Source organism: Typopeltis vanoorti, chromosome 21, assembly GCF_054136105.1.
Source record: "Typopeltis vanoorti isolate ZY-2024b chromosome 21, IOZ_Tvanoo_1.0, whole genome shotgun sequence".
NCBI lineage: Eukaryota > Metazoa > Arthropoda > Arachnida > Uropygi > Thelyphonidae > Typopeltis > Typopeltis vanoorti.
Genome location: NC_143569.1, coordinates 41,538,416 through 41,563,653, shown reverse-complemented (window position 1 = coordinate 41,563,653; position 25,238 = coordinate 41,538,416). Strand labels below are relative to the sequence as shown.

The following is a 25,238-nucleotide window of genomic DNA, read 5'->3' as shown; positions in this document are numbered from 1 at the left end:
ATTATTGGATAAAATAAAATTAAGAATATCGAAAGGGTTTTGAATATTTAAATTATCCTTCCGAAAAATATCCTGGAAAGTACATAACTTGTCATATAGTTCTATTGCATTTACGTCTTTATTGTCGCCATCCTTCAAAAGAATCTCTAAATCATCATAATTTTTTCATAAATCTTCATTATTAATTTGTAGTAATCTATGCAAGAAATTGAAATTATCATAATATGTTTTTAGTTGTTCAAAACGTTCTATTAACGAACACATTGCAACGTCTAGAAGTGTATAAAACACATTCAATCTAAATTTATCTTCAGGCGATTGTGGTATTTCGTCATGATGCTTGTAGTCAAATTGCCATGTCTTCTTTCATCGTCAGACTTCCGTACCAGTTTTAAATTCTTATTCTCCGTCCACCTCTTCACTCAGTTCTTTTGCCATTTTAGAACTTCTTTAAAATTTGTATCTGATCGATACTCTTGTAAGAATATTTTAAAGTTTTCGATAGATTCTAAAGCAAGTGTAATGTTCATATTTTTGTTTTGAAGCATTTTACTCACAGGGTTTATTCTGTTAAAGTAAATCATGCCCAGTTATAAGAGAGCAAATAAATTTGTAATCCTTTATTTTAGCACATAATGTTTGTGCTTCATGCTGAGTTTCTTTATTAAAATCTTCATTATTTAAAATTTCAAAAAGTGCATTGTAAATTTCTCGTAACTGATATCGTAGAGGGCGGATTGCATTAATTTTACTTTCCTATTGCGTATCTGATGGCTGTTTTCAATGTTAATATTTTTATGAACTTTAAAAGGATTGCCCAACGTTTGTAAGAGAATAAAAAGAAATTGTATATTTCTTGAATAATTGCAAAGAAACTAATTGTATCTGCATTCACTTTGGCTGAATCGTTAACGATTAAATTTAGAGTATGAGCAGCACATGGCATGTAAAAAGCTCTAGGATTTTGTTTAAAAGCAAATTTTGGAGCCCATGTTTTTTCCCTTTCATATTTACCCCATTCATACCCTTGACCTCGCATGTCTTCAATGGGAATGTTCCATTTTTCCAGTTGTTCCATTATTGTTGCGCATAAATCACGTCCTGTGGAATCTGATATATCTGCAAAACCTAAAAAAGTTTTTGCTGATCTTAACAATTCCATTGTCACAGGAAACAAAGCGAATAATAATAGTCATTTATTCTGTTTTACTTACATCAGGTGTGCAGTCTAAAATTATGGAATAATATTTAGATTTTTGAATTGATAATAAAATTGTATCCCTGATTGCATTAAAGTTTCTAATATTTCATTTTGACTGACTTTACTCAAATAGTGTACTCTATTGTTTCGTTGTAGGGGCCTTTCAACATGATTTTCCATAACGGGATCAAACTTCGCAAACAGTACGACTAATTTCAAAAAATTGCTGTTATTCCTTTCATATAATTTATCAGATGATCCGCGAAAAGTTAAATTTTGGCTACCAAGGAATTTTATAATTTCAATCAAGCGTTCTAGAACACTCGTCCAATGTTTCTTTTCCTTTGATTCTCTCAATCAATAGTAGTTTTGTTTTTTAAATTTTTATCAGCTTCCTTCCATTTTAAGAAATTTTTCATGTGAGTTAAACTAGTCTCGTGTATATGCAAAGTTCTACTTACATTTCTCCAATCATTATAGCTTTCTACAAGACCACTTGATACGGTAGGTGCAAAAGGTTCGCAACAAAAGCAAAAAACAGAATTTAAAGTTTCGGAATAAATGAGCCATGTTCTTGGCACGAGGTCACCGTTTTCCATTTTTCAATTATAATACGTGTCGCCAAATTTATGACCATATGTATCTCTGGGATATATTATATTTTTCTTTTGAACAGGCCCCATTTCAATTAAAACAACCTGTAATTTTTCATCAATATTTCCCCATTCACCTGGATCTTCTAAATTTACAGAGACTAACAATGTGTTAGTTTCGTGGTCAACTACAACTAAATCTTCTAACTATTTTTCACGTAAATCATGCATCTTGTTATCTTGTTCAATAGTTGCAATAGTACTTTCATGCAAACTGGATGATGTACACGGTTCTTCAACTCTGATTTCTATTGTATCAAGTTGGTTATAATCTGCATCAGAATATTTTAATATTTTAACAAATTTATTAAGAGCCCCAGTTTGTTTCTTAACATCTGCTTCTTTCGCAGCATTATGCTTACGATTTTGTGCACCGGATAACTTTTTTTTAATTTTTGATTCCATTTCTATTTTATACCCACAAGAAATTATTACACAACACGACACAGAGACAAAATAATAGTCTGCACTGCGCTACTGTCAGTAGCCTACTGAGATGCATACCATATGACTGGTTGACTAGCAACAAGGGGTGCTTAAGGGTCAAAGCTGTATAACTGAGAGGAGACCTCCACATAGCCAAAGGCTATGTGGAGGGGTGGCAATTTGCTATTTAGCCGACCAAATTGTATTCTTATTGGTTAAACCAAAATAAAAAAAATGATGGTACAACATGACAAAATTTCATGCTGGCTGGGGCCGTCGCCCGGTTAAACAAGGCCCCCGTTGTTTTCGCCAGGGAACCAGGGCGAACAGCGAAAAGTCAGCTACTGGAACAAATCTGAAAACAAACCCCAACTCAACATCACCAGAATTAAAGATCAGTACTATCAACATGAAGAAGCCTGAATCGCAAAGAAATGAAGCTAGCTGAGGAATTAGATAAGTACCAGATCGACATAATAGGGGTGACTGAAACAAAAAAGAAAAACTTTTGAGATCTTTCTGAGCAATAAATACAAAATGTTATATTCAGGCAATGACAATCAAGGAAAAGAAGGAGTAGCCATAGTATTCAACACAAAATATGAGGCTAATCTTCTTGAATAGCAGGCAGTCTCAAGTAGAGTAATGTTGGCAAATATGAGAATGGGGAACTGGACAATGAGACTTATTTGTGCCTATGGTCCCACAGAAGGTTCTACTAAGGTAGAAGTGGAGGAATTTTTTGATTCTTTAGAAAACGCAACTGACACGATGAAAAATGAAAAGTTGATCCTTGTCGAGTATCTAAATAGCAGAGTAGGAAATGATTGTGAGACATAGAAAAATATTTTGGGAAAATTTGGAGAAAAGAGCAAAGCTAATAATAATGGCAAATATCTGTTGGATTTCTGCTCAGGACATGGACTGGTTATTACTAACACCATGTTCCAACATAAAAATGTGCACAAATTCACATGGAGAGAAGAGGCTAGGAATAAGAAAAGTCTCATTGACTATGTTATTGTTGATAGTGATGTTTTCTCCCTGGTGCAGGACACCAGAGTGTACAGAGGATTTGAAATTGGAAGTGATCACTATTTAGTCTTGAGCAGGATAAAATTAAATTTCATATTGAAAAGAATAACATCTAAGAAAGTTTTAAAGCGAATAAAAGTCGAGCAGCTCTCAGATGTGAACTGTAGACTAAAATACATGATGATTATTGAAGAAAAGATTATTGAAGAAAAAATGAAAGAGTTTGAGAACAGGAACCAAACCTTGGAGATTCAGTGGCAAGCCTTCAAGAAAACACTGATTGATTCAGCCAGAGAGGCATGTAGTGAGGTTGTCTGCAAGGATAGAAAAATCAGAACTCCCTGGTGGACACAGGAAGTTAAAGAGGCAGTGAAGGAAAAGAAGAAAGCATATCAAAAGTTCCTGTCAAATAAGTCAGCTTGTGCTCTTAGAGAATATAGAGACAAATGCAAGAATGCTATACACTGTGTAAAACTAGCTAAACAAAAGTCATGGGAGGACTTTGGCAAGAATATAGAAAATAAATATCAAGAAGGTGGCAAAATATTCTGGAAGTTGTTGAAGAAGCTTAGGAATGGAGGAAAGAGTGCTGTAAAAGGAGTTAGAGATGATAAAGGTGACATGAAAACTGGAATAAAAGATATCCTTGAAGTATGGAGTAATTACTTTGAAAAACTGCTAAATGAAGCAAGCAATGATGACAGCACAGTGGTAAAAAACACTGACCAGGCATGCAGTCAGGAATACATATCCATACTTGAAGTAGAAAAAGCCATCAAAGGCTTGAAACGTGGAAAGGCAGCTGGAGTAGATGATATTCGACCAGAAATGCTGAAGTATGGTGGTATAAGAGTCTTACAGTGGCTGCACTGCATAGTTCAGAAAGCCTGGACAAAGAGACGAATTTCCGATGATTAGAGTAGAGTTCTCATAGTACCCATATATAAAAAGGGAAATAAAACTGAATGTGAGAATTACAGAGGTATTTCCATACTGAGTGTTCCTGGCAAAATCTATGCAAGTATACTTGAGAAACGGTTGAGAAGAATTGTGGAAGAAAATCTTGGTGAAGAACAAGCTGGATTCAGGCCAAACAGAGGCTGTCAGGATCAGATCTTCACTTTACGACAAATAGTCGAGAAAGCATGGGAATATAACAGAGATCTGTATTTAAGTTTTGTCGATTTGGAAAAGGCATATGATAAGGTGCCAAACGAGAAGCTATTCAATACGTTGCAGTTATATGGTGTCAGTAGGGCATTATATCAAGCAATACTTAGTCTTTATTTGAGTTGTATGTCAGTTAGAATTGAAGGAAGTACAGGAAGATGGTTTAATGTTAAATCTGGGGTGAGACAAGGATGTACATTATCCCCTCTGTTATTCATTATCTATATGGATCACATTATGAAGGAAAGTGGTATTAAACATGATATCAAAATTGGAGACGTTAATGTCAGCTCTTTGCTTTATGCGGATGATGTTATACTTCTAAATAAATCCGCTACAAGTCTGCAAGATTCTCTGACTAAATTGAATAGCTATTATAATAGATATGGTATGAAGGTCAGCAATAAAAAGACAAAGACAATGAAAATAGGCAGAATCGTTGAAAATGTCAACTGTGTTGTGAATGGAGAACCTGTGGAACAAGTAAAACATTTCAGCTACTTAGGCACGATTTTTACTGAAGATGGTAAATTAAATATGGAAATAGACAACAGAATCAGCAAAGCTGGTATTTTGGGAAGTCAATTGAATAAATTCATATTGAAATAAGAGAGAAATTAGTCGGAACACTAAATTAGCTGTATACAAGACAGTGTTCAAACCAGTTTTAACTTATGGATCTGAGAGCTGGGTCAGAAGTAAAACACTTGACCAAAGACTAGAGACCGCAGATGTGAGAGTCCTGAGAAAAATTAGCGGCGTGAACAGATGGCATCAATGGCAATATCATATTAAAAATGAGGATATTAGGAAAGAACTTGACATTGTCTGCATCCAGGAATGCGTTAGCAGAGCTAATCTCAGGTGGTATGGTCACCTAAACAGAATGGGCGAGGAAAGATTAGCAAAACAAGTGTTCTTTGCCAGATTGGCAGGAAAACGACGCAGAGGAAGACCAAGATATAGGTGGATTGATAAGGTACAAAATGCCTTAGACGATAGAAATATAAGATCTGATAATGTTGTAGTCTTGACAAGTAACAGACTGATTTGGAGGAAAATTGTAGATTGGAAGTTAGTAATGATATAATTTTTTCATGTAGTGCTGTCATATCCTGTACACTCCTTGTGGGTACATGGCAGGAATTTGATGATGATGATGAACTAGCAACAAATGTTTTATACAAAAATTCGTTTCTGCACATAAAAACCATTCACCATTTCACTTTAGATATACTGCTGTAGACACAACATTCTTTAGACAAGCATTTAGCCTGCTCTCGCTGCAAAATTGTAAACAGCCGGCTGATGAAAGAGGCGGCAATATACAATTTTTTAAAATTTTTATTCGATGTATCCGGCCAGTATTTATTTTAATATTGATCATTCTAAGATTTTTTTGTTTTCATGATAAAAATTTTGTTTCTTAAAAATGAATTTATGTACGGTGCCCCTTTCGTAGTGGTGCCTACATGCACCGCATGCTCTGCATGCCTGCTTCCACCAGCCCTGAGTTTCTCTCTTCGGTTTTGAAATAATGTTGGATTCGATATCCACTTAATTTGTACCATCATGTATTATATTTGCGGTGTTTTTTTCAACGTCATTAAATTCCTGCCATGTACCCTCAAGGGGTGTACAGGATATGATAGTACTACATGAAAAAAATTACATCATTACTAACTTCCTATCTACAATTTTCCTCCAAATCAGTCTGTTACTTGTCAAGACTCCAACTTCAAGATATATAGATCTTGATATATAGATATATAGATCTATCTATATATCTATATAGATCTATCTATATATCTATATAGATAGATCTATATATCTATCTAATATAAATATTATTTTATTTATTTTTTTTTTGCCTATCGTTTAATGTTTATTTTAACAAGTTAAATAAAAAAAAAAATATATATATATATATATATTAGATAGATATATAGATTTATATATCTATCTAATATTTATATATTAGATAGATATATAAATATCAAGATCTTATATTTATATATCTATCTTCTAAGGCACTTTTTACCGTATCAATCCACCTATATCTTGATCTTCCTCTGGGTCGTTTTTCTGCCAACCTGGTAGAGAACACTTGTTTTGCTAATCTTTCTTTCACCTGGATCTTCTAAATGAAGATCCAGGTGAATGGAGCAAAGAAAGATTAGCAAAACAAGTGTTATCTGCCAGGTTTGCAGAGATTAGCTCTGCTAATCTCTGCCAACTGAGATTAGCTCTGCTAATCTCAGAGATTAGCAGAGCTAAGACCACATGAGATTAGCTCTGCTAATCTCCTTAATCGCTTAATGTCAAGTTCTTTCCTAATATCCTCGTTTTTAATATGATATTGCCATTGATGCCATTTGTTCATGCCTATAATCTTTCTGAGGACTATGATATCTGCAGTATCTAGTCTTTGGTCAAGTGTTTTACTTCTGACCCAGCTCTCAGATCCATAAGTTAAAACTGGCTTAAACACTGTCTTGTATACAGCTAATTTAGTGTTCCGACTAATTTCTCTCTTATTCTATATGAATTTATTCAATTGACTTCCTACCATACCAGCTTCGCTGATTCTATTGTCTATTTCTATATTTAATTTAATATACCATCTTCAGTAAAAATCGTGTTTCATATCACATTTAATACCACTTCCCTTCATAATGTGATCCATATAGATAATGTACATCCTTGTATTCAACATTAAAGCATCTTCCTGTACTTCCTTGAATTCTAACTGCTGACTTACAGCTCAAAGAAAGACTAAGTATTGTTTGATATAATGCCCTATTGACACCATATAACTGTAATGTATTGAATAGCTTCTCTCTTGGCACCTTGTCATATGGCTTTTCCAAATCGACAAAACTTCAATACAGATATTTATTATATTCCCATGCTTTCTCGACTATTTGTCGTAAAGTGAAGATCTGATCCTGACACCCTCTATTTCACCTGAATCCAGCTTGTTCTTCACCAAGCTTTTCTTCTACAATTCTTCTCAACCGTTTCTCAAGTATACTTGCATAGATATTGCCAAGAAATCTCAGTAGGGAAATACCTCTGTAATTCTCACATTGTTTTATTTCCCTTTGTATATATGGGTACTATGAGAGCTCTACTCCAATCATCAGGAATTCGTACCTCTGTCCAGGCTTTCTGAACTATACAGTGCAGCCACTGTAAGACTCTTATACCACCATACTTCAGCATTTCTGGTCAAATATCATCTACTCCTGCTGCCTTTCCACATTTGAAGCCTTTGATGGCTTTTTCTATTTCAAGTATGGATATGTATTCCGGACTGCATGCATGGTCGGTGTTTTTTACCACTGTGCTGTCATCACTGCTTGTTTCATTTAGCAGTTTTTCAAAGTAATTACTCCATACTTCAAGGATATCTTTTTCTCCCGTTTTCATGTCACCTTTATCATCTCTAAATCCTTTTACAGCACTCTTTCCTCCATTCCTAAGCTTCTTCAACAACTTCCAGAATATTTTGCCACCTTCTTGATATTTATTTTCTATATTCTTGCCAAAGTCCTCCCATGACTTTTGTTTAGCTAGTTTTACACAGTGTTTAGCATTCTTGCATTTGTCTCTGTATTCTCTAAGAGCACAAGCTTACTTATTTGACAGAAACTTTTGATATGCTTTCTTCTTTTCCTTCACTCTCTTTAACTTCCTGTGTCCACCAGGGAGTTGTGATTTTTTCATCCTTGCAGACAACCTCACCACATGCCTCTTTGGCAGAATCAATCAATGTTTTCTTCAGAGTTTGCCACTGAATCTCCAAGGTTTGATTCCTGTTCTCAAACTCTTTCATTTTTTCTTCAATCATGTTTGTGTATTTTAGTCTACATTTCACATCTGAGTGCTGCTCAACTTTTATTTGCTTTAAAACTTTCTTACATGTTATTCTTTTCAATATGAAATTCAATTTTATCCTGCTCAAGACTAAATAGTGATCACTTCCAATTTCAAATCCTCTGTACACTCTGGTGTCCTGCACCAGGGAGAAAACATCACTATCGACAATAACATAGTCAATGAGACTTTTCTTATTCCTTGCCTCTTCTCTCCATGTGAATTTGTGCACATTTTTATGTTGGAACATGGTGTTAGTAATAACCAGTCCATGTCCTGAGCAGAAATCCAACAGATATTTGCCATTATTATTAGCTTTGCTCTTTTCTCCAAATTTTCCCAAAATATTTTTCTATGTCTCACAATCATTTCCTACTCTGCTATTTAGATACTCGACAAGGATCAACTTTTCATTTTTCATCGTGTCAGTTGCGTTTTCTAAAGAATCAAAAAATTCCTCCACTTCTACCTTAGTAGAACCTTCTGTGGGACCATAGGCACAAATAAGTCTCATTGTCCAGTTCCCCATTCTCATATTTGCCCACATTACTCTACTTGAGACTGCCTGCCATTCAAGAAGATTAGCCTCGTATTTTGTGTTGAATACTATGGCTACTCCTTGTTTTCCTTGATTGTCATTGCCTGAATATAACATTTTGTATTTATTGCTCAGAAAGATCTCAAAAGTTTTTCTTTTTTGTTTCAGTCACCCCTATTATGTCGATCTGGTACTTATCTAATTCCTCAGCTAGCTCCATTTCTTTGCCATTCACGCTTCTTATGTTGATAGTACCAATCTTTAACTCTGGTGATGTTGAGTTGGGGTTTGTTTTCAGATTTGTTCCAGTAGCTGACTTTTTGCTGTATGCCCTGGTTCCCTGGCGAAAACAACGGAGACCTTGTTTAACCGTGCGACGCCCCAGCCGGCATGAAATTTTGTCATGTCGTACCATCATTTTTTATATTGGTTTAAGCCAATAAGAATACAATTTGGTCGGCTAAATCCCAAATTACCAGCCCATTCTTGTTCATTCAGTATCCAAGTAGATACCCAACAGGGTGCACCACGAGAAGGTGAGGATTGGACATTAGGTCAGAAGCCCTGGTCGGTTCTCCACATTTCTTTAAAGGTTATTTGGAGGTCTCCTGTCAGTTATACAGCTTTGACCCTTAAGCATCCCAGTGTTTTTTTCTTTATGTTTTATTGATTGTTTGCCGAAGGATGGAGAGTCATTTTGCTTGTTATCGTAGAATTTATGCTGATAAGAAAAAAAAAAAAAAACTGCTCAAACGGCTCCTGATAACTTCTTTTGATAAAAAATTGCAGTAAATAATCTAGGTATAAGCATTTATTAAACATTTACTTTGCATTTCTTTTTTATCTTTCCTAAAAGAGTATCATATAAAATGAATTATTAATATGGTAATCGATCATGGACGAATTGTAATTTTTACCATTGATTATTAGATTTGATTTACGTGATTTTGATATATGCGGTAACATTGAGGGATTAATTAACCGCATTAATCGAGGAATACCTGTACACTCTAATAAATTTAGTTTAATCCTTTATCCAAGTGTGAACAAACAAAGTTTGCGCCTGAAAATATCTTCAGGACTGAGATAAGGTAGTACAACACCGAGCAACTCGTAGCAAAGGTGGATCAAGAAAACATCACTCCTATCTCAGTATCTTCCATAATGCAAAACACACTCCTTGCGGATGTATAATGTTATGCATTTAAGGGAAGGGCCACTACCCAGACCGGTTTTGATCTTTATTAAGGTCTCATCACTGGGAGCCAGGCCCAGTTTCCAAGGCAGAAGCAATGGAGAGGTCATCTTTACCTATAGGAGTTGCCAAAAGGTGTGCCACCTTATTATTAAATTACTCTGGATTTAGAGAAAGATGTTGAAAGTTTATTTTGCACTTGGTTAGACTATAATAAATTTAGTTTAATCCTTTATCCAAGTGTGCAAACAAAGTTTGCACCTGAAAATATCTTCAGGACTGAGGTAAGGTAGTACAACACCAGGCAATTCATAGCGATGGTGGACCAAAGGTGGATCTTTCGTCAACTCCTGTAGGCAAAGATGACCTCTCCATTGCTTCTGCCTTGGTATCTCCACTTCTGGGCCTGGCTCCCACTGACGAGACCTCAATAAAGGTTGAAACTGGTCTGGGTAGTGGCCCTTCCCTTAATGCATAACATTATACATATCCACAAGGAGATGTGTTTTGCGTTATGGGAGATACTGAGATAGGAGTGATGTTAGCTTGGTCCATCTTTGCTACAAGTTGCCTGGTGTTGTACTACCTTACCTCAGTCCTCAAGATATTTTCAGGCGCAAACTTTATTTGCTTACACTTGGATATAGGATTAAACTAAATTTATTATTGTCTAACCAAGTGAAAAATAAACTTTCAACGTGACATACGCTCATTAATTCCACTATATCCATTGCAGTTGTTAATCTGCTGCCATGACTATTCACCAGTGTTAATCTGCCATAATTATTCTTCCTCTGGCTTGCCATATAGGGAAAAATTCCCTTGAGTTAATCTTGTCCTCACCAGCTAATCTCCTCTCATACACCTTTTCTTTCTTTACCATGCTCATCACCTTTCTAGCCTGCACTTTATACTCTTCATGGATCTGATCATCAAAAACTGTCTTTTACCTTCTCCATAACATTTTCTTTTCTAGCAAGCTTGCTTGATTCCACTGTTCATCCATTTCACTCCTACTCTATTTACTTGCGTAACCCTCAGTATGCAGTCATACATTGCTTTTTCAGATACTGCCTTGTGTGTTTCCATGCATTGTCAACATCTGTTCCACTCAGCTTATCTACCCAACGTACTGATGCTAACTGACTACAAAGCTTCCTATAATCACCTGCTTTATACTTTCACATGTATCCTTTTTTTTTGCGGTGACCTTTTCCGGTTTCATCACTTCCCAAACATCTAACTCATTATCACTCTCACCAACCGGTGGCATTGTCAACACTTCATTAACAACTACATCTTGTGAAGTTATCACCAAATCCAATACATTAAAGCCTCTAGTTGCTTCAGTCACATGCTGCTTACTGACTCTCAGTAAGCAGCAGCATGTGAAATCGAGTTTGTGGAATCTTTCAGAAATTCCACAAACTCGCTCTCCTTGTTCCCATATGCTGTCTCCTCCTTCTATTCTGTATTCCTGTAATTAAAGTCTCCCATCAGTCAAATATGACTTCTGCATTACTCCAACCTTAGTATCACCTCTTGGTCTGGCTCCCACTGATGAGACCTCAAAGGTCAAAACCAGTCTTGGGTAGTGACCCTTCCCATAATGCATAGCATTATACATAACTGTATGGATATGTGCTTTGCATTATGGGATACTAAGGCAAGCGATGTGAAGTCATTAGCTTCTATATATAAGAGTTGCCCTAGTCCTGATTATATTTCAGGTGCAAACTTTGTTTGCTTACACTTGGATAAAGGATTAATCCAAGTATATAATTTCTTGGTATCTTTAACTATTACTCCAATTTCCCATCATCAGCAAACAACTGAATATTTCCTTTCAGGTTATTTCCTATATCATTTATGTACAAATTAAACAGCAATGATCCCATCATTGAACCTTGCGGCATACTAGTCACCTGTTTTTACCTTGATTCTGTCCCTCCATATACCACTATTCGATATCTGCCCAGCAGTCACTCCTTATCCACTTAATCAGTATCGTGTTCATCCCCCATTCTAATTTGCATAAGAGTTCCACGTGGTATTCTATCAAATGCCTTTGCAAAATCCAGCAGAATCATCATGTAGCCATTTTCTTTATCATGCTCTGCTGTTACTCTATTATAAAAAAGATCCTAAATTGCTAAGGCATGACTGGCCCTAAATTTCTAAGACCATAAATTGCTAAGGCATGGCAAAGCTATGTTGTCCCTCATATAGTATCATGTTTTTATCCACCCATTCTTGAATTCTCTTTTTTGACCATTTTTTCCAGTATTTTTCCCACCATGCCTAAGATATCGATTGGTCTATAATTTGCTACTGCAGTCTTAGAATGTCCCTTATTCAAGGGAATTATTTTGCTTTCTTTCCATTCAATTAGATTTAAATTAAAGAGCATAGTCAGAGGCATTGCGAGTTCCCTTGCATATTCTTGCAAAACCTGAGCTGATATCTCATCTAATCCCACAGATCTATTTGCATTGTGATTCTGCAATATCCTGAGAACCTAAAATTCTTTCATCTCTGTTCCTGCATTAGTGTCTGTAACGTATGTTAAAGCAGTAATCTCATTAGGATGATATACCCTTGCAAGGTGGTTACTAAATAACTTTACTATGTTATCTGCTTCTGTCACCTCATGACCATCATCACACATTAAAGCTTATCTTCAATAATGAATCTTCCTCTTACTTGTCACATAATGAAAGAACTCTTTGAGGTATAGGGATGAATCATATGAATCAGTTGAGTTATATGATTAGCATAGTTGTTTCTTGATTAGATCACTGAGGCATCATTGCATGTATAACATCAGTTAGTTTTTACTAAACAGCACAGTCATTTTTTATTTTTTGTAGTTGCACTGTTTTTTTTTACATAAAATTGCCATACTTCTTTGTTTAAAATTAAATATATTAAAACTAATGCTATCAAGCAGGTAATAAGGCATTTTTGAATTTGCTTATATTATACTGTTGTTTGATTGTTTATCGTAAAGGGTGTTTAAACACAGCATACAGTCGTAACTCACAGAATTGGTGGTCTTATTTATTAATTTTTTTTTAATGTTTGTTTTTTATATGTTTTTATAAACTAATCAGTTGATGTGACATTATTTTCTAGGTGTATGGTTGGGGCTACAATGGAAATGGTCAATTAGGTATAGGAAATAATGCCAATCAAGCTAATCCATGTCGTGTAGCAAATTTACAAGGAGCTGTAATTCAGAAGGTGAGTCTTCTGTGTTACTTTATAATAGTTTTCATTTCTCATTAATAATATTATGTTGTTGAAAGTTTATTTTACACTTAGTTAGACTGTAATAAATTTAGTTTAATCCTTTATCCAAGTGTGAGCAAAAAGTTTGCACCTGAAAATATCTTCAGGACTGAGGTAAGGTAGTACAACACCAGGTAACTCATATCAAAGGTGGATTAAGTTAACATCACTCCTATCTCAGTATCTCCCGCAATGCAAACATATCTATTTGCCGATATGTATAAGGTTATGCATTAAGGGAAGGGCTACTACCCAGACCGGTTTTGACCTTTATTGAGGTCTCGTCAGTGGAAGCCAGGCCCAGAAGAGAGATACCAAGGCAGAAGCAATGGAGAGGTCATCTTTACCTATAGGAGTTGCCAAAAGGTGTGCCACCTTATTATTAAATTACTCTGGATTCAGAGAACGATGTTGAAAGTTTATTTTGCACTTGGTTAGACTATAATAAATTTAGTTTAATCCTTTATCTAAGTGTGAGCAAACAAAGTTTGCACCTGAAAATATCTTCAGGACTGAGGTAGGAGTGATTTTAGCTTCGTCAACCTTTGCTATGAGTTTCCTGGTGTTGTACTACCTTACCTCAGTCCTGAAGATATTTTCATGCGCAAACTTTGTTTGCTCACACTTGGATAAAGGATAAACTAAATTTATGATATTATGTTATAGGAGTCTTATTGACAATTTTTTTTTTTTTATTTGTTTGGACTCAAGATCATATCAGCAAATTAATTTTTATAGTAATAGTGCAATTCAGTTTTTAAGAAAGAAAAAATAGTCAAGGCTGTGTTGTCTGTTTATTAGATGTTGAAAGTTTTCCACTTGGTTATGCTATAAATTAAAGATACCAAAAAATTATATTCTTGGTGTAAGCCAACAAAGTTTGTGCGCAAAGTAACTTTGCGACTGGGCAAAGTTACTTCACATCATATCACTAAGTATTAAGTATAAAATGGAACATTTTGAAGTAGAGACATGATTAGGGGAAAAAAAAAATTAATGAGTAATCTTTATTAGACTTTCCCAGATTTTTGATATAGATATACAGTCATTACGATTCAGGTTGGGATGATGGAGCAAATCCTCCACGCTTTCTTTGAACAAACGTTCAAACCTATAATGGGATCTATGTAAGAGGCGAGTCCTGGACCAAAAGATGCTGTGGTCAGTTTCAATCCCGTGTTGAGCCAATCCAGACTTTTCAAGTTTGTTGTGAAGAATGGAGGATTGATGTTCTTGGATTCTTTTTTCAAGAGAACGTCCAGTCTGTCCAAAATAGGAGAGATCACAGTTGCAAGGAATTTGATAAACTCTAGAAAGAGTTAAAGTTGAGCGTTTGTCTTTAGGAGAAGGAAAATGAGAAGACAATTTGTTAATATTCCTGCTATAGGTTCTGAAATACCAGAGATATAAGGAATAGGCACTCGACGTATTGAAACTTTGTTGTTTTGTGGAGGATTATAAGAATTGAGAAGATGTTGAATACTTTTTTTAGAATAGCCATTGATTTTCATGTGTTGTTGGATAGTAGAAAGTTCTTTCTGTAGATAATCAAAAGTAGAACAATTAGTTTTGGCTCTTCTGATGAGGCATTTTATAATTCCTATTTTTTGATATGAATGACGGGCTGATTCTTTAAGAATATAACGACCTGTGAATGTTGGCTTCCAGTACACTGTAGTTGTAAGAATATTTGAAGGTGACCGGATGAGGAAAATGTCTAAAAAAGATAACTGGTTGTTTTCTTCTCTTTCCATAGTAAACTTTCTACGACGATGCACTGTTTAAAAAAGAAGGTAAAGAGTTTTTGCGGTGAGGACAAATAGTAAAGATGTCATCTATATATCTTACCCAAAAGGATGGTTGAGGGAAAATAGATGAGAAGAGGACTTTTTCTAAATGTTCCAAATAAAAGTTGGCCAAAGCAGGAGAAAGAGGACTTCCCATGGCCGTTCTTTCTACTTGGCTGTAAAATTTATTTTGACATACAAAATATCCAGAATGTATTACGAAATCGAATAGTTTTATAATGTCTCGAGGAAAGATGTCAGCAAGTAATTTTAAAGTTTCCTTGAGAGGTACATTGGTATATAAAGAGTCTATATCAAAGCTAACCATAAGATCTGGAGGTTGTAATGAGACATTTTTTAATTTTTCTAAGAAATCTGAGGAGTTTTTTAAAAAAGAATTAGAGTTGCCAATGTAAGATTTCAATAATTTAGCTAGATATTTGGCTATACGGTAAGTAGGAGAATCAATACAATCCACTATTGGACAAAGAGGATAGTCAATCTTATGGATTTTTGGAAGGCCATAAAATCTAGGAAGTCTTGCAAAATGAGTTTTAAGTCTTTCAATTGTGTCTTTATCTAAACGGATGACGTCATCTAAGAGAGAATTTAATTTCTTTAGTTGTCTGTTGGTTGGATAATAATCAATTTCTTGATATGTGGAGCGATCTCGAAGCAAAAGAAAAAGTTTTCTTCTGTAATTTGCTGAGTCCATAACTACTGTTGCTTTTCCCTTGTCAGCTTTGGTGATAATGAGGTGATTATTTTTTCTCAAGGACTGTAAAGATTTCATTTCAGAAGGAAGATATGTTGGAAGGAGGAAGTTTGGCCTTAAGTAGAGAAGAAGCGACTTCTAGGCTAAGAGCATTAGCTTCATCACTAGTTAGATGATTGAGATTCCTTTCAATGTTAATTAATAGAAGAAAACAACCAGTTATCTTTTTTAGACGTTCTCCTCATCCGGTCACCTTCAAATATTCTTACAACTACAGTATACAGGAAGCCAATGTTCACAGGTCGTTATATTCTTAAAGAATCAGCCCATCATCCATGTCAAAAAACAGGAATTATAAAATGCCTCATCAGAAGAGCCAAAACTAATTGTTCTACTTTTGATTATCTACAGAAAGAACTTTCTACTATCCAACAACACATGAAACTCAATGGCTTTTCTAAAAAAAAGTATTCAACATCTTCTCAATTCTTATAATCCTCCACAAAACAACAGAGTTTCAATACGTCGAGTGCCTATTCCTTATATCTCTGGTATTTCAGAACCTATCGCAAAAATTTTAAAGAAATATGATTTAACAACTACGTATTCACCTATTAACAAATTGTCTTCTCATTTTCCTTCTCCTAAAGACAAACACTCAACTTTAACTCTTCCTGGATTTTATCAAATTCCTTGCAACTGTGATCTCTCCTATTTTGGGCAGACTGGACGTTCTCTTGAAAAAAGAATCCAAGAACATCAATCCTCCATTCTTCACAACAAACTTGAAAAGTCTGGATTGGCTCAACATGGGATTGAAACTGACCATAGCATCTTTTGGTCCAGGACTCTCCTCTTACATAGATCCCGTTATAGGTTCAAACGTTTGTTCAAAGAAAGCGTGGAGGCCTTGCTCCATCGTCCCAACCTGAATCGTAATGACTGTATATCTATATCAAAAATCTGGGAAATTCTAATCAAGATTACTGATTAATTTTTTTTTTTTTTACCCCAATCATGTCTCTACTTCAAAATATTCTGTTTTATACTTAATACTTAGTGATATAACATCACGCAACGTGTTCTATCTTTAACGATCTATTGTTAGCCTTCTAGTTTGTGGTTTTTAAAACTGTTCTTGTAATTCCACTGAAGATGATCTGCTATTTCCATACTGAAATATTTGGTTAATTGAATATCTTTCTTGTGTTTATGTGCATATATCATTCAGTCTTATGTCACAAGTATTCTTAAAACAACACATATCCTTACAGACATGTATAATGCTATGCATTATGGGAAGGGTCACTACCCAGACCGGTTTCGATCTTAATTGGATCTCATCAGTGGGATGAGACCTCAATCATCGAATTCCTGACATTTACCCACAAGGGATGTACAGGATATGATAGTATTACATGAAAAATTTACATCATTACTAACTTCCTACCTACAATTTTCTGCCAAATCATTCTTTTACTTGTGAAAACTACAACATTGTCAGAACTTATATTTATATATCTATCTTCTAAGATAGATATATAAATATAAGTTCTAAGGCACTTTTTACCGTATCAATCCACCTATATCTTGGTCTTCCTCTGGGTCTTTTTCCTGCCAACCTGGCTGAGAACACTTGTTTGGCTAATCTTTCCTCGTCCATTCTGTTTAAATTGCCATACCACCTGAGATTAGCTCTGCTAACGCCTTCCTGGATGCTGACAATGTCAAGTTCTTTCCTAATATCCTCGTTTTTAATATGATATTGCCATTGATGCCATTGTTCACGCCCCTAATCTTTCTGAGGACTCTCATATCTGCTGTCTCTAGTCTTTGGTCAAGTGTTTTACTTCTGACATAGCTCTTAGATCCATAAGTTAAAATTGGTTTGACCACTGTCTTGTATACAGCTAATTTAGTGTTTTGACTAATATCTCTCTTTTTCCATATAAATTTATTCAGTCGACTTCGCACAATACCGGCTTTGTTGATTCTGTTGTCTATTTCCGTATTTAATTTACCATCTTCACTAAAAAAATTATGCCTAAGTAGCTGAAATATTTTACTTGTTCTATAGGTTCTCCATTCACAATGCAGCTGATATTTTTGCTTCTGCCTACTTTCATTATCTTTGTCTTGTTATTGCTGATCTTCATACCATATCTATCACAACAGTTATTCACTTTAGTCAGAGAATCTTGCTGACTTGTAGCAGATTTATTTAGAAGTATAACATCATCCTTATAAAGCAAGGAACTGACATTAACATCTCCAATTTTAATATCAGGTTTAATACCACTTTCCTTCATAATGTAATCCATATAGATAATGAATAACAGAGGTGATAATGTACATCCTTATCTGACACCAGATTTAACATTAAACCATCTCCCTGTACTTCTTTCAATTCTAACTGCTGACTTACAACTCAAATAAAGACTAAGTATTGCTTGATATAATGCCCCATCGACACCATATAACTGTAGTGTATTGAATAGCTTCTCTCTTGGCACCTTGTCATATGCTTTTTTCCAAATTGACAAAACTTAAATACAGATCTTTGTTATATTCCCATGACTTTTCAACTATTTGTTGTAAAGTGAATATCTGATCCTGAATCCAGCTTGTTCCTCACCAAGCTTCTCTTCCACAATCCTTCTCAACCATTTCTCAAGTATACTGGCATAAATCTTACCAGGAACACTCAGTAGAGAAATCAGTTTTATTTCCCTTTTTATATATGGGTACTATGAGAGCTTTACTCCAATCGTCTGGAATTTGTCCTTCTGTCCAGGCCCTCTGAACTATGCAGTGTAGCCACTGTGTAACTTTTATACCTCCATACTTGAGCATTTCTGGTCTAATATCATCTACTCCAGCTGCCTTTCCACATTTCAGACTTTTGATGTCTTTTTCTATTTTAAGCATTGATATGTATTCCTGATTGCATGCCTTGTCAGTGTTTTTTATCACTGTGCTGTCATCACTGCTAATTTCATCTAGCAATTTTTCAAAGTAATTACTCCATACTTCAAGGATATCTTTTTCTCCAGTTTTCATACCACCTTTTACAGCACTCTTTCCTTCATTTCTGAGGTTCTTCAACAACCTCCACAATATCTTGCCACCTTCTTGATATTTATTTTCTATGTTCTTACCAAAGTCTTCCCATGACTTTTGTTTAGCTAGTTTTACACAGTGTTAACTTTCTGACATTTGTCTCTGTATTTTCTAAGAGCACAAGCTGACTTACTTGCCAGGAACTTTTGATATGCTTTCTTCTTTCTTCTTTCACTGCTTCTTTAACTTGCTGTATCCACCAGGGAGTTCTGATTTTTCTATCCTTACACACAACCTAATCACTTGCCTCTTTGGCAGAATCAATGTTTTCTTCAGAGCTTGGCACTGAATCTCCAAGGTTTGATTCCTGTTCTCAAACTCTTTCGTTTTGAGACCGTTCACAACTGAGAGCTGCTCAACTTTTATTCGTTTTAAAACTTTCTTACATGTTCTTCTTTTAAATATGAAATTCAGTTTTATCCTGCTCAAGACTTAATGGTGATCACTTCCAATTTCAAATCCTCTGCACACTAGTGTCCTGCACCAGAGAGAAAACATCACTATCAACAATAATATAGTCAATGAGACTTTTCTTATTCCTTGCCTCTTCTCTCCATGTGAATTTATGCACATATTTATGTTGGAACATGATGTTAGTAATAACCAGTCCATATTCTGAGCAGAAATCCAACAGTATTTGCCATTATTATTAGCTTTGCTCTTTTCTCTAAATTTTCCCAAAATATTTTTGTATGTCTGACAATCATTTCCTACTCTGCTATTTAGATCCCCAACAAGGACCAACTTTTCATTTTTCATTGTGTCAGTTGCTTTTTCTAAAACCTCAAAAAATTCCTCCATTTCTACCTTAGTAGAACCTTCTGTGGGACCATAGGCACAAATAAGTCTCATTGTCCAGTTCCCCATTCTCATATTTGCCCACATTACTCTACTTGAGACTGACTTCTTGTATTTTGTGTTGAATACTCCTTCTTTTCCTTGATTGTCATTGCCTGAATATAACATTTTGTATTTATTGCTCAGAAAGGGCTCACCAGTTTTGGTCTTTTTTGTTTCAGTCACCCCTATTATGTTGATCTGGTACTTATCTAATTCCTCAGCTAGCTCCATTTCTTTGCCATTCAGGCTTCTTATGTTGAAAGTACTGATCTTCAGTTCTGATGATATTGAGTTGGGGTGTGTTTTTAAGATGAGACCTCAATAAAGACCTTTAATTTATAGTTTCGACATCTATCTAATCCAGAGTATTTTAGTAATAAGGTGTGACACCTTTTGGCTACTTGTATATGGAAATATGACTTCTGCATTACTTCAACCTTGCTATCAAATTCTCTGTTTTCTGTAAATACCACAAATTGCAGTGTTTTGTAGTTGGGGGGAAAAAAGTTATTTAGAGTAACTGATTTTAAGCTTATCAGTGTATGAGTGTAGTTTGATTAATGATACTTGCTAATTGAATCTTGGTTTTGATTATAATGATGTCGATGAATTGAAGGAAAGTCGATTGCTGTAAGTACTCATTTCCTATTATTCATCATCTTTTATTTTGTCTAAATTTAAAGATCGGAAACATTGGAATACCTATCATAAACAAAGATTATAATCAACTTCTCACATTGCTGAGAAATATAGGATTGGAGCTTGAAACAAGATGCCCAGACATAAACTCATTAAGTCAACAGTAATGCAGACACAAGCTACACTCCTAATGACATTGACTTTGAACAGCCACAGACCTCCATTCAGATTCTGGAGAGAAATCGATAGAATTTGAAGTAGTGAAGAAAAAAAAAAAGGATGGTCATTTGACACCAACGAACTTGTTGCACAAATGGATGCATCGGTTAACATAAGCACAGACCATATCCCCCCCCAGTTGTTCTCAAATCTAAAGAGAGGCAGGAACTAGCCTGCAGCATCATGAAAAACAATAACATCAAATATTTATTACAGCAAAAAACATAACAGAGGGCGTGGCCTTCGGCCAGAGTCAGTGACAGACTACGAAGTATTAACAAAACTATTAGATGATTTATTAATCTCTTACAATGCATTTGCCCTAAAAATTGACAAAAACTTAAAGGTAGTAGTAAGAGAAATTGTAGAATCCATAACTACTGAAGAAGTTACATTAGATTTGATAAGACAGGGCTTTGAGCCCATAAAAGCAAAGAATGCACAGTGGAGATAAATGTCCAGTACTGCTAGTTCTAGTAGCATTAATAGGGATTAATAAGGATAGGCATGAAATTTACAATTTAAAAACAGTGTATGATCTGATAATCTAAACAGAATCGCTCCATAGGAAGGCATCATCTAGTCAATACAGCCAATGTCAAAAATACAGACACGTGAGAACCGCTGAAAAGCAGTTCTGCTGCCTCAAGTGTGGAGATAAACTTCCCACAGCTTCATGTAAGAAGTCTCATACAACACCAGCAAAGTATGCCAATTGTGGCAGACTCATCCAGCTAATTATAAAGTTTGTACACAATTCCCAATTAATCAAAAGATAGAAAAGAAACCCTCCCCTGTGACTCTAGTCCTCTAACTGTACCAAATAATTCTATACCATCTACATCCCAATCAGGAACTTTGTCAATCTCCAGGAATAAATCCTATGCTAATGCAGTAAATATGAAACCAGTTTCCTCTGTTCATCATATCCCATCTAGCCCCAATAAGGGTGTCATGATAACCCACCCTAGGTGAAATGCTGATTGAATTTAGCAAAACAAACCCTACTCAAGATTCGACAAAGATTTATGAAAAACACGCAAATTATATTTTCTACACTCGGCTATGGGTAACACAACTAACACCAATAACTCACCACAGATTGCTTATTGGAACGCAAATGGCCTCCTTAACAAAATATATGAACTACAGGAGTTTGCCTCCCATTTAGATATAGATATACAGTCATCCCTTGACTTACATCCATTCGAAGATACATCCATAATCCTATAAGGGAATAAATAACATTTTAGACTATACTTTCGAACAAGAGTAAAGCAAGCGTAAAGTAAAAAGGTTTCTATTTACCAATAATGCATATGCACAGTGGCAACAGCGCATTCAGGTGCAACCTCCCTTGGCAGTTGGCACGTGTCTTCAACAGAGGAACTGTTGAAGACACGTGAGAAATAGGTTATTTGTGTATTTCGCGATATTTTGTGAAAAAACCTAGTGAAGAATCACAGAAAAAGAGGCAAGCAGTTGATCTTTAAAGGAAGTTGCAAGTTATCAAGCAACATGATGCTGGCAAGCCCATCAGCGTGATCGCACATGACTTTGGATGGTCTCATTCTATAGTGACAATCATTTTGAAAAATAAGGATAAAATCATAGAGGCTGTGAAAGGATCTGCTTCCATTAAATCGACAATAGTGACAAAGCAACAACAAGGTCTATCGGTGATATGGAAAAGCTACTTCTTGTAGAAAGGCTTATACGCTGGTTAAACATGATAACTAAATACTTAAGGAATTGACAGCGTACACTAGAAATATAAATTAAATCAACTTTAGACTATTCATGGAATCAGCCTCTGCCCTTAGGAACGTTCCAAACCTCAATAAATTTGGATGCACGAGACTGCCCCCAAATTTAGGAAACATATATCAGAAGACCTACAGCCCAAAGGCCAAGAACACCTAATATAGCTTGCCAGGAGGCACCATCAGGACTTTAGAAAAACGGTAGCTTCCTCGCTTTGTTTCTCATTTGCTGTTATGTAGTGCTTGCGTGCACGTGTCTTTATCTTAAGTTCCCATGAAGATGGCAATGTGATGTTGCCGAAATATCGGAAAGTATATATTAAAGTTGATTTAATTTATGTTTCTAGTGCACGCTGTCAATTCCTTAAGTATTTAGTTATCAGAAAAAGCTACTTGCATCATAGATAGAAGATCTGAACCAAAAGTGCATACCCCTTAGCACTATGACCATAACTGCTAAAGCACTAAGTTTCTTCATCATGTTGAAGGAGAAAGCAGGACCTGATTAAGACTACAAATTCAACTCTTCTTCCGGTTGAGTCATGAGATATGGCCATTTTTATTAAAAGACATCAGTCTGTATAGATGAAGCCCTTTGGTCAGAAAGACCTGGGTTCGATTCCTGTCAGTGATATGAGGAACCTTTATCACCTTTAGTCTCTTTCGACTAAAGGTGAGTTAACCAGTCTCATACAGAGGTGGAGGGTTTTCATTCCTCAAAACAGGCAAATCGGTCCTGTGAACACACACGGCTACAGTCATAAAATATACTATGGCAAGGAAGGCAACAGGAAACTACCTTGCTCATAATTATTTCCCTAGTATGATAGCATATGGCTACCCCTACCAGCTGTATGTCTGAGAGAATAGGATAGGATCTAAGTTTCGGTGAAATTAAAATTCCATCATCCATAATTTTGGAGATTACTGGTCTACAAATTTATTCAGCCAATATAAGCAGCCTTAAAATTTATTCTGTGTACAACTCGCCAAATAAACAGATTTTTACTTTGGACCTTTTTTCAGTTATTTGACTCTAACAAAGCAGTAATAATGGCTGGCAACTTCAACTCAAAACACATGGCTTGGAACAGCAGAGTTACTACCCAAAATGGAAAATTTCTAAATAATTTTGCTATTAAAGGAAACATTATGGTTGCAGGTCCACTCGAACCTACACATGGAACATTAGGTGATCAGATGTTATAGACATAGTCATTCTCAAAAATGTACCTTACCATTACCTATATCATCAAAAGATGAAATTGAAGCTGCTGTTCTAAACTTAGAAAAGCAAATTCTGTCGAGAATAGCAGCAGTCACTTCTGTTGCAACCCATACAAAACCCAAACAGCTGCCAGAGGAAATTCTTATTCTCATTTATACTAAAAACAAAATACGATGGTGATAACATAAATCTCTAGTTCATCAAGAGATTAATAGAGCTGCTAACTTAGTCCACTATTCTATCAGAGACTTCCATACCAGCACTGAGGCCACATACTCTGATCTCTGCAACAGGACGACCAAACTCTATGGAAATTTTTCAAATCTCTCTGCAAGACACCAAATTATTTTCCACCAATACATGGTGAACATGGCATTGTATTTCATGAAAATGAAAAAGTGGAAGCATTTGCAGACAGTCTTGAATTGCAGTTCAGTTCCAACTACACATTTCCAGACTTACCATTCATTTTCAAAGTGCATTGACGGGTACATCATGCTCTGAATCACTGTATCCATCAAATGAATATCTGCCCAACCTCCCCAGTTGAAGTCTGCAGAATCATCAAAAAACTCAGTAATAAAAAGCTCCTGGCCTTGATGGAATTGCAAAGTTATTAAATGTCTCCCACAAAAAGCCATCATGCATATAGTTGCTATCACAAATGTAATGCTGAGAGTTAGCTACTTTCCAACTAAATGAAAAAAAAGTAGACATAATCTTAATTCCCAAACCAGGAAAAGATTTGTAATTTCCTCAAAAAACTACCGACCAATTAGCCTCCTCTCCTGTCTCAGAAAGCTATCAGAAAAAATTATTCTGACAAGGCTGCAAAATGCATCCAACAATAGTAACATCATTCCAGAGGAACAATTTGGATTCCATCCAAACTGCTGTATAGTGCATCAGGTCCAGAGAATCGTGGAATATGTCTCACATGGATTCAACTAGAAGTAACATACTGGTGCCATTTTCTTTGATATAGCCAAAACATTGGATAAAGTATGGCATAACGGCCTCCTTTATAAGTTAATAACAGCAAAATTTCCAATTCATTTGATCCTACTTATCAGATCCTTCCTAAAGAACAGAAAATTCAAAGTTAAAATACAAAGCCACAGATCTTCTGAACATAAAATTACAGCAGGTATTCCACAAGGCTCCTTACTTTCTCCGATGTTATTCTCCATTTATATAACTGATATTCCTCATACGAATTCTACTACATCCGCTTATTATGCAGATGATACAGCCATTCTTACCAGATCACTCAGCCTGAAGCTAATAACTATGCACCTACAAAATGCAGCCAATGATCTTCAACTATAGTTTAAGAAATGGAGAATTGATGTAAACACAGAAAAAAGTGCAATGATTCTATTTACAAAAAGGAAAAAATCACCTCATAGCTCAATAAGCATATTTGACACTACCATCCCATTGAAAACAGAAGCCAAATATCTATCTATACCCATTGATCAATAGATACAGCTGTTTAAGTGCAGATAATTAATTACTTATTTACAAATCAATCAGACC

The 25,238-nt window shown here is 35.4% G+C and overlaps 1 protein-coding gene across 3 annotated transcripts in view; it reads left to right on the top strand.

Annotated features, from left to right (window-relative positions):
• LOC150094771 (RCC1 and BTB domain-containing protein 1-like) overlaps positions 1–25,238 on the top strand; it is a 224,173-nt gene that overhangs the window by 91,815 nt on the left and 107,120 nt on the right. For all 3 annotated transcript variants that reach the window (XM_090410997.1, XM_090410998.1, XM_090410999.1), the window contains exon 6: positions 13,233–13,340. In XM_090410997.1, coding sequence (XP_090267123.1) covers positions 13,233–13,340 — 108 coding nt within the window. The remainder of the gene's footprint in view (positions 1–13,232; positions 13,341–25,238) is intronic.